Source organism: Synchiropus splendidus, chromosome 4 (genome assembly GCF_027744825.2).
Source record: "Synchiropus splendidus isolate RoL2022-P1 chromosome 4, RoL_Sspl_1.0, whole genome shotgun sequence".
Taxonomy (NCBI): Eukaryota; Metazoa; Chordata; class Actinopteri; order Syngnathiformes; family Callionymidae; genus Synchiropus; species Synchiropus splendidus.
The window spans coordinates 18,086,153-18,103,249 of record NC_071337.1 but is presented as its reverse complement, the minus strand read 5'-3'; the positions used below and the strand labels follow the sequence as shown (position 1 = coordinate 18,103,249).

The 17,097-nt window shown below is 44.5% G+C and overlaps 1 protein-coding gene across 6 annotated transcripts in view; it reads left to right on the top strand.

The window, feature by feature from the left end:
• gramd4a (GRAM domain containing 4a) overlaps nt 1–12,154 on the top strand; it is a 37,226-nt gene extending 25,072 nt beyond the window's left edge. For 4 of the 6 annotated variants that reach the window (XM_053862010.1, XM_053862013.1, XM_053862012.1 and 1 more), the window contains exons 5-20: nt 2,648–2,706; nt 3,712–3,850; nt 4,063–4,088; nt 4,203–4,294; nt 4,871–4,962; nt 5,559–5,607; nt 5,684–5,755; nt 5,827–5,870; nt 5,941–6,050; nt 6,713–6,867; nt 7,055–7,072; nt 8,545–8,689; nt 8,765–8,858; nt 8,941–9,031; nt 9,159–9,227; nt 9,777–12,154. In XM_053862010.1, the coding sequence (XP_053717985.1) occupies nt 2,648–2,706; nt 3,712–3,850; nt 4,063–4,088; nt 4,203–4,294; nt 4,871–4,962; nt 5,559–5,607; nt 5,684–5,755; nt 5,827–5,870; nt 5,941–6,050; nt 6,713–6,867; nt 7,055–7,072; nt 8,545–8,689; nt 8,765–8,858; nt 8,941–9,031; nt 9,159–9,227; nt 9,777–9,887 (1,366 nt within the window). In that variant the 3' untranslated portion in view covers nt 9,888–12,154. The remainder of the gene's footprint in view (nt 1–2,647; nt 2,707–3,711; nt 3,851–4,062; nt 4,089–4,202; nt 4,295–4,870; nt 4,963–5,558; nt 5,608–5,683; nt 5,756–5,826; nt 5,871–5,940; nt 6,051–6,712; nt 6,868–7,054; nt 7,073–8,544; nt 8,690–8,764; nt 8,859–8,940; nt 9,032–9,158; nt 9,228–9,776) is intronic. The other 2 variants (XM_053862011.1, XM_053862009.1) reach the window with 1 other exon arrangement.
• The last annotated feature ends 4,943 nt before the right edge of the window (nt 12,155–17,097 follow it).

The window sequence follows — 17,097 nt, the reverse complement described above, 5'->3', positions numbered from 1 at the left end:
GAGATGGGAGAGTGGAGGCGTGAGACAGGATGCAGGAAGTGATAATGAGGCTAAGACCGGAAAGGGGAGCCTCGCACCCTATTTAGCATCACGCTGTGTGTTCTTGTGTTATAAATAGAGAACTGTGGCATTCCTGAAGTAGGTGTGTGTGTGTGTAAGTGTCTTTTTTGTTTGGAGAGGAAAGTAATAATCTAAATATGTCAAGACAAATACATGCGGGGCAGGAAACACACCCTTACCCAGGTGGAAAATTCCTTTTGTGATCCCATCCTGGCCCAGAAACGTGACCTGAAGAATGTTGGATGGTCTGGGATTTTCTGAGGTTCTGTGACCCAGAGCGACGGCGAGGGCAACGGACGGTGGCATAGCTGCTGCAGCAGCCCTTGGTTAGAGCTAGTATGTACAGGAAGCTGCCATGAGTGAAAGGCTCTGGATGTTCTGAATAGTCCGTGGAACATATCTGGCACAGAGGGTAGATGAATTTAAGTTTCAGCAGCATCAGTGTCCATCTGGTAATCACTGTTGGCAGAGATGAATCAGATCATAATTGAATATTGATCAATTGAATTACAAACTGTACTGTTACAAACTCAGGATGGAGTTGATGTGTCACAGTGTCTATGCAGGAAAGAGTTGTTGACTCCTGGCTTAAGTGGCCTTCAGTGAACAGCTGAATGGATTCATGCAGAGAAAGATGTGCTGTATTTCTTGATGATTTTGATAGAGAAATACAGCGAAGGTCAGAAGGAACTGCAAGTCTTAATATATGTAGTGAATGTTACATCACAGATCAGCTGTTGTCTTTTATGGTGTTGGACAGACTGACAGATGCACTTGAGGAGTCTCCTTGGACAATGTTTGCTGGTGATATGGTGATTTGTTCCAAGAGTAAGCAGGAGGTGGAGCAGATGCTGCAGGAGTGGTGCTGGAATGACATAGAATGAATAACAGTGGACGGACTGAATACAAACGTGTATCGATAAGCAAGGTCGGAGGGAGCGTGAGTAGAGGCAGTAAGAACAGTTAAGTGTTGCAGGTCAATAATTCTAATTGACTAAGATCAAAGGACAATGAAGAGGAGAGTGCATGCAGGGTGGACAGGTGGAGACAAGTGTGTGACTGCTGTGATGTGGACATGAAAAGGAGAGGTGTGGCTAGTGAGGATGCTCATGATAAGTTGAAGTGGAGGAGGCTGATGAGTTGTGCCACCGCTGATAACAAGAGGACAGCTCAACGTTAATTTGCAACCAGCACTTGTTTCTCCATCAACATCAACTCGCCGCATTGGACCTACACACGTGAACATGACGAGACCGCGATGGCACGCCGCGCTCTCCAGCTCCACAGTGTTTGACAACCTACACCGGCCTGTGACAGTTGTGGAGAGTGTGGTGGGCTTAAGGTTCACGATCGTAGTTTTAAACTTATTTTTAATGAAGGGAACTTTTGATAATGACATTGGTCGACTCTGAGTCTCTGGATCCGTGTTTATTTTATTAGATGTAGTGGTCCTCATAGGTGCTCTGACGTGGTCGTCTACCTTGGTTCATATCAGCACGGAGCAGGTCTACTGCTGCGCTGGCGCCTCGGCGAAGTTGGATATTGGACGGACCTCCGCTTCCCTATTGGCAGCGGTGTCATCTTCTGCGCCCCCATTAGGGTTCACTGATCCTGGACACACTCTCACAGGCAGCGCTAATGCTACAACCCGGCATCAGTTGGGGACCATCAAGAAATTCTAAAACGTTCAAAGTATTAGTGAAATCTTCAATAAGGCAATGGAAAACTACAATTTTAAGAGAGAGAATTGTGAAAAGGTTTTTCCATCACACAAGTCAGTGACAGTTTGTACAATGATTTGGAGAATAGAATATGAAAAAAAATCATTTATACACATTATTTCTCATATTTCTTCAATAACATCTCGGAAACATGTCCACTCTGGTCCATAGTTAAAGTCAACTGTAAAGGGACATGAGATACAGCAGACCGACGGCTCAATTTAACCCCTAAATTAAGCTGACAGAGCAGTCTGTCCGACACAAGTGGCTTCTACCAGAGACGTGATATACTGCATTTCTCATCTCTACACTTAGTTAACTATTATATTTAAACATAAATGATAAATGATGTTGTAGACAAATGATGTTGTTGTAGACAAACTCCACTAATAAATTTCATCATAAAACATTTTGAAGAGAGACTGTAGTGTCCAACACATGGAATAGAACAGAAATGCATTTATCGTGATAACTTTTTTTGTCCATATCGCCCATCCCTATTGCTGGCCCAATCACTCATCTGGTTTGCCAAGGCCTCTTAATAGTGTTGTGGACCAGGAGGCCGCTTTTCCCGGTGTTATTTGACAAAAAGCAGTGGGAGTTAGCTGCAGCTATCACTGCATTAAACGGCATTGTCTCATTGTTGGCTATGCTCAGTAAACATGATTGTTTATGATAGTGTGTTGCTTTAATTTGTGGTTTCATTATTGTATCTGGAGCTACTCTGCTCCTGTTTGCTCAACTCTCCTGACCGGTGGTGAACTCTTCACATACCGACATGTGATTCCTCTCCTGCTGCTGCTCTGACCACAGGGAAGTGAGACCAACACTTGCTGAACCTCTCATGTTTTCTTCCTCTCTGCCAGGCTGGAAGACTCTCCTCCACAACCGCCCCGAAAACAGTCGCCTTCCAACAATGGAACAGGTGAGACTCTGAAGGTGGCCCTTTGGGAGTGGACGAGGGATTTCATTTGAGAGGAAGTGAGAGGCAAGAGCTTGACGTCCAACTGCCAAAGTAAATCAAGAGTGTTTGGAATAATACGGAGCAGGGTTATTGTTGGTCAAATGACAGACTGACAGATATGCATATGCAGCAGAATAATAACACATTCATTACCTCAGCATCAGCGTCACACTTGGTACTAGTTGGACAAAATCAGTGTGTCTAACTATAAGTGACGAAAAACTCTTCGGGAAATATAGGTCTGTTGGTGACCTGCTCTGCCTGCAGCATTAAAGTGAACCGAGTAAACCATGTCCATTTAGCGTCGAGAATTGAACTAGCTAACCATTACCCTGTGTATTCTATTGTTGTGGAACAGCTATAAAAAAGTATTTGCCGATACTGATCTGATTAAATGAGATGTATAACTGAGGAAGTACTGCTATGACGTCATGAACCACCAGAGGCCTGTAATCCCTTGAATTTGACTTTCACTGACTGCAGTCACTCTAGTGTTCACTATCGCTCCCTGTTTGTTACCATGGAAACATAAACTTTTCTACCATCCAAAGAGGATCGCGCCATTCTGGTTTTATTACTTGGCAGAAATTAACTTTTTTACTACTGTAGTGAATCCATGCCATATCAAACTCCTGAAGTTCCTTAAACTCAGACTGTGGGTCGGGTTGGCGTGATTTTCAGTTTAGGGCTGGGTTTAAAGAATCGATTTTCCTGTGCGTGGCCCAATATCGCTTCATTGAATGCCAAATATATTTTTGAATGTAAACATTAATGTTTGTAGAAATTTCCCCACTGTGGGACTAATAAAGGCCGTCTAATCTTATCTACTTATTGCATTAGTTATTCTTGAAACAGAGCATTACTACCTTCTTTTAATCACATGAAATGGGTGAGTGTGTAAACAAAAAATTTGAATGTCCTTTTTTCAATTGTACTTAAATCCATTTCTAATCTTGTCATGTTAAGCGGAGAAACAGCAGAAGGAAGTCTGGAGCTCGCGGCTACAGAAGTGGCTGTACGAACGATTCGGCGTGTACATTGAAGACTTCCGCTTCCAGCCTGAGGAAAGCACGGTGGAGGCTGAGGAACCGCTAAGTGCTAAACGGTGAGCGAAGGACGCAAACTGTCAATATGTGTGGTAGCTGATGTGGGCAGTGACACGCAGAGAGCTGAGGGAAGAAGAAAGCACCAAGGCTTTCCTTTCACTGTCTGTCCTCGGTGATGTAAGAGTGACTCACCAACTTCTGACGTCTCAGCACCTTCTCACATTGTGTTTGAACCAAACATTCTCCTCTGATCTCGCTGCTTCTCTTCCAGGTTGACAGAAAATATGAGGCGACTCAGTAAGTAGTGATTACGAGTGTTGTCTTTACATCTTCAACTGTGTTCACTCAAACATACTTTTGTATTCCTGTGAGTCACTCAGACATGTCTTAAGTGTGCGACTCTCTCTTCAGAGCGAGGAGCCCGGCCTGTCACCAACTTCTTAAGGAACTTGTCCGCCTTATCCAACTGGCACTCCGTCTACACCTCAGCTATTGCCTTCATTGTGAGTGAACACTTTGGCTTCAATGTAATACACTTTTGTCTTACGAGACGTTATGCCGCTAAAAATTACTTGCAGCCTCTTTATCCCTGTTAGAGCATCCTTGTGGAGAAGCTGGATATCTTAAGTTGGTTTTGTCAAACCGCATGTTTTCAAAAAACATGACTGTGTCGTGTTGTCGCATTATGTAATGGGCTGATCTGAGGTCGGGTCACTAGGTGCTGCTGAGGTAGACAATCTGATCATGTCTTCCGAGGTCAGGTCAGCTGACAGACGACGTGTCCTGGGTCCGACCTGGGGCCTCCTTCCATTTAAGTATATTACTTCAGGAGCCATAAGTTAAAAGTACTCTAAAGTTCAATAGCAGTCTTGCCATCTGTTTATTGTGTATTTCAAGAAGTCATAAGACAATACTTTTTTTTACCTTGTTGATGTATTGATTTGTCACTGAAACAATGACTGTGCTATCTGAAGACCTTTGAAGTCTAGCTATCACTGTGATGCCCTGTTTTGCCAGAAATGTGGAAACTAAATGTGAGACAGATGGTCCAAGTGCTGTCTTGTCTGTCGTCTGTTCAGATCTACATGAATGCTGCTTGGCATGGCTGGGCCATTCCCATGCTCCTCTTTCTGGCCATCCTGCGCTTGTCCTTAAATTACCTCATTGCCAGGTAAGAATTTCATAGCGTGATTGAGGTCAGTCATTACCCCTGTCCCCTGTATTGCTATACTTTTTGGGAGATTGTGAGTTTCTTATTACCTTAATGCTTCCCCCAGCCTCTCACCTTTATCCCAACTATCCATAACAAATGGCTAACCTTAACCAGGGCTCTGAACCAAACTTAAACCCGATTATAATGACCTAGTTTTGAAGTCTTCATCCTCAAATTCAGGCTTTACCGTGTGGGGACAGGCAGAATGTCCTCACAAGGAGGTGTGTTTCCATGAATTGGTCCCCACAGGTATAGCTACATAAATTCACAAACGTTTACTACCCCATTTTATTTGGGTTTTGTTGACTTTTCAGCAGGACAAAAGTTTTGCTCCATAGAACTGTCTAGCTTAATAACAGCAATCTTGAGCTGACGTGACGTGCCTTTTTTGTCATCTTTATTTGTCCTTCATGGTCTCATCAACCTCTAAAACTTCCAAATAGTTCGAATCCGTCGTCCATCTCGAACTCTGTTCGACTTCTGTGTTCAGAGTTGCATTTCTGTGGTGAGCTTGATACCTTTTTGTGACACAGCGTGTTTATCCTCTTGTGCAGAGGTTGGAGGATCCAGTGGAGTATCGTGCCTGAGGTGTCGGAGCCCATGGTGAGAGCACGCTTCACCTCCAACACAAACACAGAGCCCTTTTCTCACGAACATGTTGTCTCCTTGTGTCCGTCAGGAGCCTGCGAAAGAAGATCTGACCGTGTCGGAAAAGTTTCAGCTCGTCCTCGACGTGGCGCAGAAAGCTCAGGTGCTGCACGTGACTCAGCAGGTCACTGACAGGACAAGTCCTCACTCACTGGTGCTCTCCTCTCTTTGCAGAATCTCTTTGGCAAGATGGCTGATGTTTTGGAGAAGATCAAGAAGTAGGTGGAGCGAGATTGTTGATATATGTTCTGTGCATGTTTGTGAAAATAAAAGCTTCTTTGTCTCCAGCCTGTTCATGTGGGTGCAGCCGGAAAGCACTCGCAAACTCTACATTTGTCTGTGGGTGGCGTTCATCAGCTCCTGCCTGCTGCCCTACAAGCTGATGGGCTTCATTATCGGTGAGATGAATCCTCATGACATGGTGAACATTCCTCCTTAGACAATCGGACGTTTTGACTCGTTCAGGGACACTCAGATGCTCCTTGGCTGGAGGCATTTGACTCTCTGAGGATGTTTGACACGGTCATTAGCTGAAGACAAACAACTTATTTTTCTGAGCTCCTTCTAGACTCCATATTATCCATATTCATTCATCCTTCCATCCTATGACCATTCAGCTGTTTTCTATTAAACTGCATCACTGATGCTACATTTATCCATCAGATGATTATCAATGTGAGAATCATCCATCCATCCATTCATCCATCAGTGTGATCGATCACCAAGCTGTATGATCATTATTCTGTCTTTCCTTCCACCCATCCTGTCCATGTGATCATTCATGCCGTCATGATGCCAAAATCCATTCATCAGTCAGCGGATTATTAATTGGAGTCTTAATCTGTCTCTGGTTATTTATGTGCTACTGTTCATCCAGCCATGTAGTCATTCAGGTTTTCAGCCAGCTATGATGCTCATCGATCCATTCAGCCCACGTCCTTTGCCCTTGTCACTCCCAGCTGCAGTTTGATATCTCCGCACCATGTTAGCGTGGAGCCCTGGCTGATCCTGATCTGAGAGTTGTCATCATCCGCACTCTTGTGTTTTCACTGTCCTCCAGGTCTGTACGCCGGCATCAAGTTCTTCATCATAGACTTCCTGTTCAAGAGCTGCCCCAAGCTGCGTGACAAGTATGACACCCCCTACATCGTGTGGAACAGTCTTCCCACAGACCCTCAGCTCAAAGAGCGGACCAACGCCACCATGTCCCGGAGGGTGAGTCCCCCCCAAAAACATTACTGTGATAATCACCTGAGACAAACGTGTACCTCTATACTCTTTATGAAGCACTGTATAGAATTGGATTTATTGAGGGCAGAGAAGTGTGGAGGTCAATTCTAGCAAAGTGCTGCTAGTGCGAAGTCCTGTGTGTCACAGATGTCGTGTTGTTTCTCTCTCTCAGCTCTCTGTCACAGAGAAGGTAGGACTCTGAAGTCGTTGTCGTTTTTAGCTCCCGATCAATATCAGAGTGTGTGTGAGTGTGTGGGTCACCTCCGAACTGGCCTTCTCTGAGGCGAGTGGATGAAAATGTCACGGTGAACTTTCATCTCCAGTCTGATCTCCCAAATGTTTTCATCCGTTAGCTCAAAGAGACAGTAGCTGAGTAGAGTACTATGCTGTGGATGACACATATAGATCCCAAACCTAGCTAGCATGACTCCCATGTAGCTTCACATGCATTTCACTGTGCCTCCTGAAATGGCATCCTGCTGCTGCCGCATTTTGAAAACCAGGTTTTATTTCTGTTTGATAGACTTTGTTAGTAATGCAGGGTTTCCTAGGAAAAAAGTCCTCCCATAAACCTTTCATAGTCAGAGTTAATGAATGATTTTTTTTATTTGTTTTTGCGCTCAATTTGCTTGTCTCAACAACAGATTGTCAATACTTTCTGTACAAGTCTTAGTCGTGTCACAGTGCGGAGGAAGTTAAACCTGGTCAACAGTCTGAGCGGCTCAGGTCTGCTGCAGCTGGATTCATGTTGTTTATCAATCACAACAGTCTCGTGACTGTGTCAGTCATAATTTCTGCAGAGCGTATTGGCAGGTTTTTTACGATACAATACGTATCCGATGCATTGCGATGCTGTAAGTTCAACAGTATATTGTAATCAGATGTATCCATCATTGTAAGGGGGGAATCAGATCATGCAGTTCAATATTATGTGCATGAAAGCAAGTTTATTCTTGTGTCGTCAGTCCAGTTAGATTTTCAGTTGAATTTTGACAAATGCAGTAGCATTTCTACCTATGTATTAAGTATTAATCTAGCCAACTTAAAATATCAAGGTAATGTTACACAATCAGGTATTGCCATATTTCAGTGGAAATATTGATATGATATGAAGTGTTGCGATGTTTGAGCAAATCCATATTTTCTTGCGCCCTACGAGCAACAGGTATTCTTGTGTGTGACTCCAGTTCAGCAGGTAGTGGCCAATATGAGTAGGGATTTGCACTTCTTCTCAAAGCCTCCCACATGCTGTCACAGGGACTCGGTTCAATGTGTGACTCGTCAATGACGTGACTCTTTCTGTCTTACTGTAGTGACGCATTTAACAATGATTCTACACAAATGGAAGTCCATGTGAAGTCCAGAGTCACGGTTCTGTATCCCACTTTTGATTTATGGATGAGTGATCTATCGTGCATCCCTCCTGTCAGTCAGCGCAGACCCTTCCTCCCCTCAGCTGCCCAGTTTTTAGTTCCGAGAAGTCCGAGACAAAAAAGTGTTCAGCGGGTGAAAGATTGTTGAAAACCACCCAAGGTCAAGTGGAGGAAGTGTTACCTAACGTCCTCAGTCCTAACAGTTTCTCCCTTCATGTCCCCCCTCTGCTACATCTCTCTCTGTCTGTTTTGTCATCGCCATGGCTCTTCCTGCTCCTCCCTGCTCCAGGTCCAACCAGTGGCGTCTCGCAGCAGCCTGGCCGCGGTGCCGTGTGGAGTGAACCGAGAGGAGGAGGCTGGTCGCTCCCACAGCACCAAGAAGGGAGCCTTTCACGAGATCTTCAATCTGCCGGAGTCGGAGCGCCCTCTAGCGGGTGAGGGATGTTACTACCACCGTTTCATGGAAAGCTATTTCTCCAGCGCCTCTGATGACTCTGGTGTTTTCCCAGTGTGTGAGAACGGCTGGAGGTGCTGCCTCATCAACAGGGACAGGAAGATGCCCACCGACTACATCAGGAACGGGGTCCTCTACGTCACCGAGAAGTAAGTGGGACGTTTCCTCTCACGGGAGGATTAAAAAAAATAGGGCATTAGGACGTCACCAGTGATCTACTTTGTCCCTCAGTTACTTGTGCTTCGAGAGCTCCAGCTCCAGATCTGGCTCGTCCAAGAAGAATAAAGTTATCAAACTGGTCGACATCACAGACATTCAAAAGGTCAGTCCAGCACAGTAACGTAACCCTAACCCTAACACCAAGTCACGAGACTTGGTGTTGTCATTCCTTGTTGCTTCCCTTGTTATGAACATGACAGTATCTGATCTCTCCTTATTATATTCCTCAGTACAAGGTGCTCTCGGTCCTACCAGGAAGTGGAATGGGCATCTCCATCGCAACACCTTCAACCCAAAAGGTACAGCCAGGATCTTTGGCTTCATCAACCGAACGTTTCACACGGCACTTTTTTAGCTCGCCTTGACCACAACCTCCTTTAAAACAAACACATCCTCCTCTCACACAACTGAACCCCAAAATAAGACTGACAGTAGACAATCTGTGACATCACTGACACAACACTGAAAGGTTCCACAGAGTAAACTTGACAGTTAGTCTGCCTGAGTGGCAACACAGAGACAGAGTGCCACCCACAGGACTGGCACGTGTTCTACATTAACCCCACAGCAAACAGTACATCGTAAAGCAGGACAATGAAAAGTTTGCAGGGACGGCGATGATGTAATTACATAATGTAATAGTTGCAGTTATTGAAGTGCATCAGGTGCAGTAAACTCCCCATAATGTTTGCTAAAAATTAAGTGTGAAAATTCACTAAAGTAAATGTCAGTATTATTAAAGCAGAACAGAACAAGAGTCCGCAACATGGAAACATCACTCACGGCTGAAGTCACCATGTCTGTGAAGGTTGTTGTGTGGATGCGCAATTGACGTGTTTCTCCCACAGCCGCTGGTTTTCGGCGCCATGATTCACAGAGACGAAGCGTTCGAGGCCATTTTCACGCAGTACGTGAAGATGACGACCAGCACCAAACCTCCGCCCACGCCAGAGATCTAGATCCGGCTGCTCAACTGGAAGATGAACTTGGTTCTCTTCTCCTCCACTGCGGATGCGCTCCATCCCTCGCTTCACGTGGAGGATCCGAGGCTGTCCCAGCAAATACTGTCGAGGAGGCTGGATCTCCTCTTGCTCTACTAGGTCGCTCTCTGTTTGCACCCGTGTGTGGCAGGACGTCATTGTCTTCAGTCGTGTGTGTTTTCTTAGCATTTCACTGGGAGAGGTTCGACTATCACAACCAAGAAGTTGCTAGGGACGTTGCTAAAGTAAGCAGCCTGGAATCACCGCACCCCACAAATAACTGCTTTTGGACTGGGTTAGTTTATCCTGCCTGTTCAGCAGGTGACACTCGTGATGTTCTGATGCGCGTCAGCTGCAGCACACGCTTTCTTTAGTTTACATGTGTCTTAACTGCCTTTTCTTTTGGCCTTCATGAGGACTAGCAGTTTTATGTTCGCGAGACAAGAGCACAAGACAACGACTGCCATCCACAGCTAAAGGCACAAGCTCCGCTTTCTTCAAGTTTATGAGCGTCTTAACAAACGTTCACACAGCGAGCCTCTAGCAGAAAATCACAACTGCCTCCGACATTTATCATTACAGTAAGTCAACAGTCTCAATGGCGCCACCTAGCGTCGCCTACTATATTACAATTGAGAGTGAATTTAATTTCTCAGAACAACCGATGTATAATCCTGACTAAATACAAAGCCCTGATTCTACTTTCATCCTTCCTGACTCACACGTTTGCGTCAGGCTTTTTTTCTATCATGGCTTCCTATATCTGCGAACATGATTGAACATCTTTTTTTATTTTGTATCCCTCATGATTTTTGTTTAACTGCGGACAAGGTTCTTCATTTGTGATGACACAAAAAATAGACAAGAAATCGAGCAGAGTGGCAGCCAAGTTGCACTGTTCGGCAGTTGCCTGGATTTTATTTTGAGGTTTCAGTCTGTTCAGGCTCGCTGTGTGAATGAGCAGAAAAATGAGTGGCACATAGTTGGACTAATTCCAATGTATTATTTCATGTCTTCATGCAGTTTCAACAAACTTTGTGAATTGGTTTTATTGTTTTTTTGTCAGTAGTCATTGCCTCTTCTGTCTTTTACGCTGTTGACTTGTGTCGCTATGAGGTCAAAACTGGATAGGAAACTTCAACGTCACTTTATTTTGAAGGGCAGGTAGTCGAGAGAGGAAGCTGGTCTTCGCTCACTCTGCTCTAACTGTGGTGTAGAATATGATGCCAAACCACGTTGAGACACTTTTGCGTGTTTTTGTGAAGAGTTACGAGATGCAGCAGCTTTAGCTTCCTGTGAACGTGACGGTAGTGGGAGCTCGCAGATCGCGTCTACGCAAAACGTCACGGTGTTTTCTTAACTGGATATGAAGTCACGACTAAAATGACTGACCAGTTTGAATTCCTCCATTTTTGAAGCAACAGTTCTTTTTTTCCTCCAGTGGTTATGATTTTGGCATCAATCAAAACTCAAAGTTCACTTCTGAATACTGAAAATGCAACAACAAAGGAAGAGGTTTTTATTGCTCCTTTGCAATGTGTCAGCAGTGAAGCCAACTGGCAACTTCAGTATATTTGCCCTGGTGTAAACCACTTCTAACCTGAGTTTGTTTAACGTTGACTTTATCAACTAAACAATTTGGCATTTAATTGAAATATATAATGTTCCTCCTGAGAGAATGTTGCTTTAATGATGCGATGTGGATTTTTTTTTTTTTTTCGGCTGGCTGTGTCCCCGATTTCTATTTTTGTTTTGTGATGAATGCGCTCCATGAGCGGGGAGGCAGGCCGCCACCGCTAAATGACGCAGTTCTCCAACCACTTGGTTCTGTTGTGAAGAAAAAAAAAAAAAGCTTTGACCCGAAAGCCTTTTTTGTAACGTGTGAAGTCTGAACGTCGTCTCTGTGGACTCGAGCACGAAACGCAGAATGTATAAAAGTAGAAGTTCTTTTGTTTGCCAAATTCTGTTGGATTTTCCGTCCGCCACATTCTGCCTTTTTTTCTTTTTTTCCTTTTTTTTTTTTTTTGTCGTCCCAGTTTGAATTCCTGTTTTGTTTTTGGAGTTGTGACGACTGGTGATCTTAGGGATAATGTCTCCTATCTTTCACTCATCAGCTGCATGCTGCTGTTCCCGCACCCAAATTATGAACTTGATGCACAATGTGGTTTAGCCTCATGGACTGTTTGTACAGAGAAAAATTAGCGCCACAATCTGGACGAAAAAAAAAAAAAAAAAAAAAGGTCATGCATGCAAGTCTACATTTGACTTCACGCTATTTCAGCCCTTTTTATATAAAAAGCCACAATTAACTGTTGCTGATCTGCAGCTGGTACAGAGGACCAATATTTCTGATGTGAATCTCAATCTTGTTTTTCATTTGATTTATTTATTTTAAAGTTTTTTTGCAGGTTTTTCCCCCCATTTCCCTTAAATGAGATTCGCATTCTGAATTCAATTTTTTTAAAAGTTGTTTTTGTTTGTTTTTAATCATAGTATAATTGCTTATGTAGGGCATTTATGTATTTTATAGAGAAATGTCACCTTTCTGTTCTGTGATTTTATAATTTAGTTTTATAGTCAGTAGATTAAAATTCAAGCTTTCAATTGTACATGTGCCCACTTTTTCTTTTCTTCTCCCTTTCAGCCTACTTGTGTTTCCAATTGTGGCGCTAATGTTCCTCTCTGTACGACAGTCTTGTCTTAACCATCAGAGCGGACAAGGTCACGTCACTGGCGGTAGAGTTCTGGTGTCAAAATTAAATTGACAAGAATTGACACAGTTGGTGAAAGCAAGAATTTGTGCAAAAGGAACATTCACAGAAATTGACTTCCAATTTACAAGCTTTTTTTAGACAGCATGATGTTGCAGTGACGGCCTCCTTGCTGTCTCTCAATAACCAGCGTTTCCAAAACTGACCTTTCTTCTTGTGTTTCACATCGAATGTACAATTTTCTTGTCGTCTTTCACAGTCGAAGTAAACGGAACGCAATTTTTACGGGCGTCAGTGAACTACACACTGGAACGGTGATTCATTTTTGTTTTCCTTTATTGTTCATTTGTATACAAACAAGTGATCTGTACAGTGACGTCAACAAAGTTTCTAAAGGTTTATTGTAAAGACAAATGTGATGTACATTTTTTTTTTATTTAAGTAAATGATTTTAAGGTATTCTTGTCTTTTTTCTGAAATGGTAGCAAATTATGGTGACGGACAATAGTGAAAATGAAAAAAAAAAAGTATCTGCCTTATTGCCAAGGTCAGTGAGGATCCCACCGTCAAGGAAAGTGCTTTGGTACATTGTGCAATAATGAACCAAAAAAATGAATGAATAAATAAATAATGGAATAAAATTGAAGTCCTAATAAATTAATAAAGAATAAACAATAATAATAATAGAAGTAACAAATAAACAACAAACAAACAAGGGCTGTTCACAAATTAGTCAGTCTGACAGCCGAGGGGAAAAAAACTGTTCCTGTCACGGGAGGTTCTGGTGTGGATTGTCGTAATTTGTTTTCTCTTCAATCTCATCTGTGAAAGAAGTCATTTCTGGTTTTGACAGGGTGGGACACACTTTCCAAAAAATAAATGGCTGAAATCAGATCAAAAAAATAAATAAAAAAAAAAAGAAAATGCGAAGTTTATTGGAGCACATAATGCGATGAAAAACTATCTTGAATTTTCAACACAATGTGAACAAATATTGGTAATTTATAAGGACTACTGTGAAAATACAGAAAATCGCGAAATAAGTGTGAAAAGACAAAAATGGAAGCAATGTTTCACCACGAAATACATAAAATAATGCGGAAGTTCTGAAAATTATAACTATGAAACGAAAATATCGACTATAATTCTAATATTAAAAATAAAAAGGTAATTCATTTGAAATTCTACATTATTTGGAAAAATGATTACATTTTTTGTTATTATAGAAATAAATAGGAAGAAATAGAAATTTAGAGGGGAATAAAGTGGTGTCTTAAAAGAAAATGAAATAAACTTTTGTGAAAAAAACGCAAAATACAGTACTAGTTTAAAAAACTAAAGGCCCAGAATGATCACAATTGTTGACAGGATCAACCAGTGATTCTTTGAATAGAAATCAGACAAGTGTGTGACATGCAGTATCTTTTTATGACCACATGAGGTCAGTGTCAGACCTATGAGTGGTTCGGAAGCGGTATCGCCTCAAGAGGGTGTCAAAGATCATCATCTGGGCCTCTTTTCACATGATTTAGCTGGATTATTGGGGGACAAGAATTTGCTTGTTGGGACAAGATCCCAGCAGACTCGAAGTAGGTGGTCCCTCCCACTATAAGGAGCTCATTGTCACACATGGCCTTAGTTTGTGGGGAAGTTGAGTTCAAGGTTTCTCAACGTCTGCAGCTTCTTAGCTTGACGCCAGTAAAGCGTGATCAGGGTCCAGTGGATCCAGATCAGATCAGATCAGATGTGGACTCTTCAGTGGAAGTGTGTCTGTGTGTCTGAGGCCTGTGTCAGGCCTTAGTTGAAATGATGGCTCCTCTGAATGCGAGGCAACTCTTCTGGCCGTCGCTCTCCCTGCCAGCAGAGTCCAGACAAAACTGAGACACACACACACTCAGACGTGCACCACACATCCTCCTGTCTCCAAGTAATAGTGGTGAGACCAAAAGTGAGTTCATACCAACAAAATGTCACGCGCTTCATCAACATTCAGCTTTCGACTGAGGCAAGTTTCTTACATCCTCAAAGAGGACAAAACATTTATGATGAAGTTTGACACAATTCTAGTGAGCCATCAAACATGGCATTTTTCTAGCTAACATTTAGCCACACGAATCTGACATCAGCTGATCCTGTCGCAGGGTTACAGGGTAACTAGAGAAAGAAACGTAATACATCTAATATCTACATTTTCAAATCGGACTCTGTGTTGGATGCCTGCAATTTTGCGAGTCCATGTCCCACCAACTTAATGTGGGCAACTAGAGATGTGTGTGATTCAGCATTTGCAAAGTCCTGTCCTTCAGTCAGTCATCGAGTCACAGCGACTCACTTGGAGTCTTTTGGATTAACAAGTCTCAGTGATGCTTTTACAACTTTGTATCGTCGAGTCGCCCTTTTCTCCAACGAGTCTGACCGTCTGAAGCCTGGCAACAGATCAGTGGTGCGGATGAAATGGGTTGAAAATCTGACTTGAAAATGCACGGCCCTTCAGAGCGCGACTCTCTGAGGGTCCACTAATAATAGAAAGACTAACATTAGCGCGGCAGATGAAGCGGCGGCCGCCCACGTCGCCGACTCGCCTGATGAAACGCTCCCGAAAAATGGTGCAATCGATTTCCTGCGCGTGACACGGGGCCGCGTCGTCGTCACATATTAAAACATGCAGGATAAATGAGTGGGGGGGTGAAAAACGAGAGCCACTTGAGCTACTTAACGTCGCCCCCTGTGTCTGCATGATGTATTGACTGTGGGTCGTTATGTTAATGAGGTCATTCATTAAAGCTCATTTGCATTCATTAGCAGATTTGTCTGCGTCAGCAGCAGCAGCGGATGGTCAGACGCTCCCCTCATCCGTCCCTTCACCTCCTCTGTAGCTCTTAGAAATGAAGAGGCGTCACTACAGTGCGTGTGAAAACTCTGGCACTGTAAACAACGGTTGAGGGCGGAAACAGAAAACCTGCTCTGTTTCATTTCAGCGGGGCTCTGAGACCGGCGACGTCGGGAAGTTTGGCGAGGTCAGAGGGCGCCGGGCTGATTCATATTCACAGGAGGTTTGGCTGTAAAAGGGCAGCAGCCTGGTTCCCCGAAATGTTGGACACCAATTAGGAGCAGAGCCTTCCCTCAGGACACACACTCGCTCACATGCAGCCCCCGGCCTCCAGCTGCTGGTCGGATAACCAAGTCGCGACCGCTTGTTTGAGCTTCAGCAAGAATTTACATAATCTGCGCCTATTTTATTTTATTTTCCTTCACCTTCTTCTGCCGCTTATCCGGGGTCGGGTCGCGAAGGCAGCATTCGGAGCAGGGAAGCCCAAACTTCCCGATCCACACAAACCTCCTCCAGCTCCTCCCGGGGGATCCCGAGGCGTTTCGAGGCCAGACCGGAGACATAATCTCTCCAGCGAGTCCTGGGTCTTCCCCGGGGTCTCCTCCCAGTAGGACATGCCCGGAACACTTCCCCAGGGAGGCGTCCAGGGGGCATCCGGATCAGATACCTGAGCCACCTCAGCTGGTTCCTCTTGATGTGAAAGAACACCGGCACCACCCCGAGCTCCTCCCGGATGACCGAACTCCTCACCCTATCTCTAAGGGTGCGCCCAGACACCCTGCGGAGGAAACTCATCTCAGCCGCTTGTATCCGCGATCTCATCCTTTCGGTCATTACGAACGTAGATCGATTGGTAAATCGAGAGCTTTGTCTTGTGACTCAGCTCTCTCTTCACCACGACGGTCCGATACAGCGACCGCATCACTGCTGCCGCTGCACCAACCTGTCTATCAATCTCACGCTTCCCTTTTCCCTCACTCGAGAACAAGACCCCGAGATACTTAAACTCCACCACTTGGGGCAAGAACGCTCCACCAACCTGGAGAGAGCAAACCACCGTGTTCCGGTCGAGAACCATGGCCTCAGACTTGGAGGTGCTGATCCTCATCCCGGCCGCTTCACACTCGGCTGCAAACCGCCCCAGCGCATGCTGAAGGTCCCGGTCTGATGAGGCCAGCAGAACTACATCGTCCGCAAATAGCAGAGATGAAATTCTGTGGTTCCCGAACCGGATCCCCTCCTACCCCTGGCTACGCCTAGAAATTCTGTCCATAAAAGTGATGAACAGAACCGGTGACAAAGGGCAGCCCTGGCGGAGACCAACATGCACCGGGAACAAGTCTGATTTACTGCCGGCAATGCGAACCATGCTCCTGCTCCGGTCATACAAGGACCGGGCAGCCCCTAGCAGACGGTCACCCCCCACAGGACATCGCGAGGGACATGGTCGAACGCCTTCTCCAAATCCACAAAGCACATGTGGACTGGTTGGGCGAACTCCCATGAACCCTCGAGCACCCGATGGAGGGTATAGAGCTGGTCCAGTGTTCCACGACCGGGACAAAAACCACACTGTTCCTCCTGGATCTGAGGTTCGACTATTGGCCGAAGTCTCCTCTCTAGTACCCTGGAAAAGACCTTTCCAGGG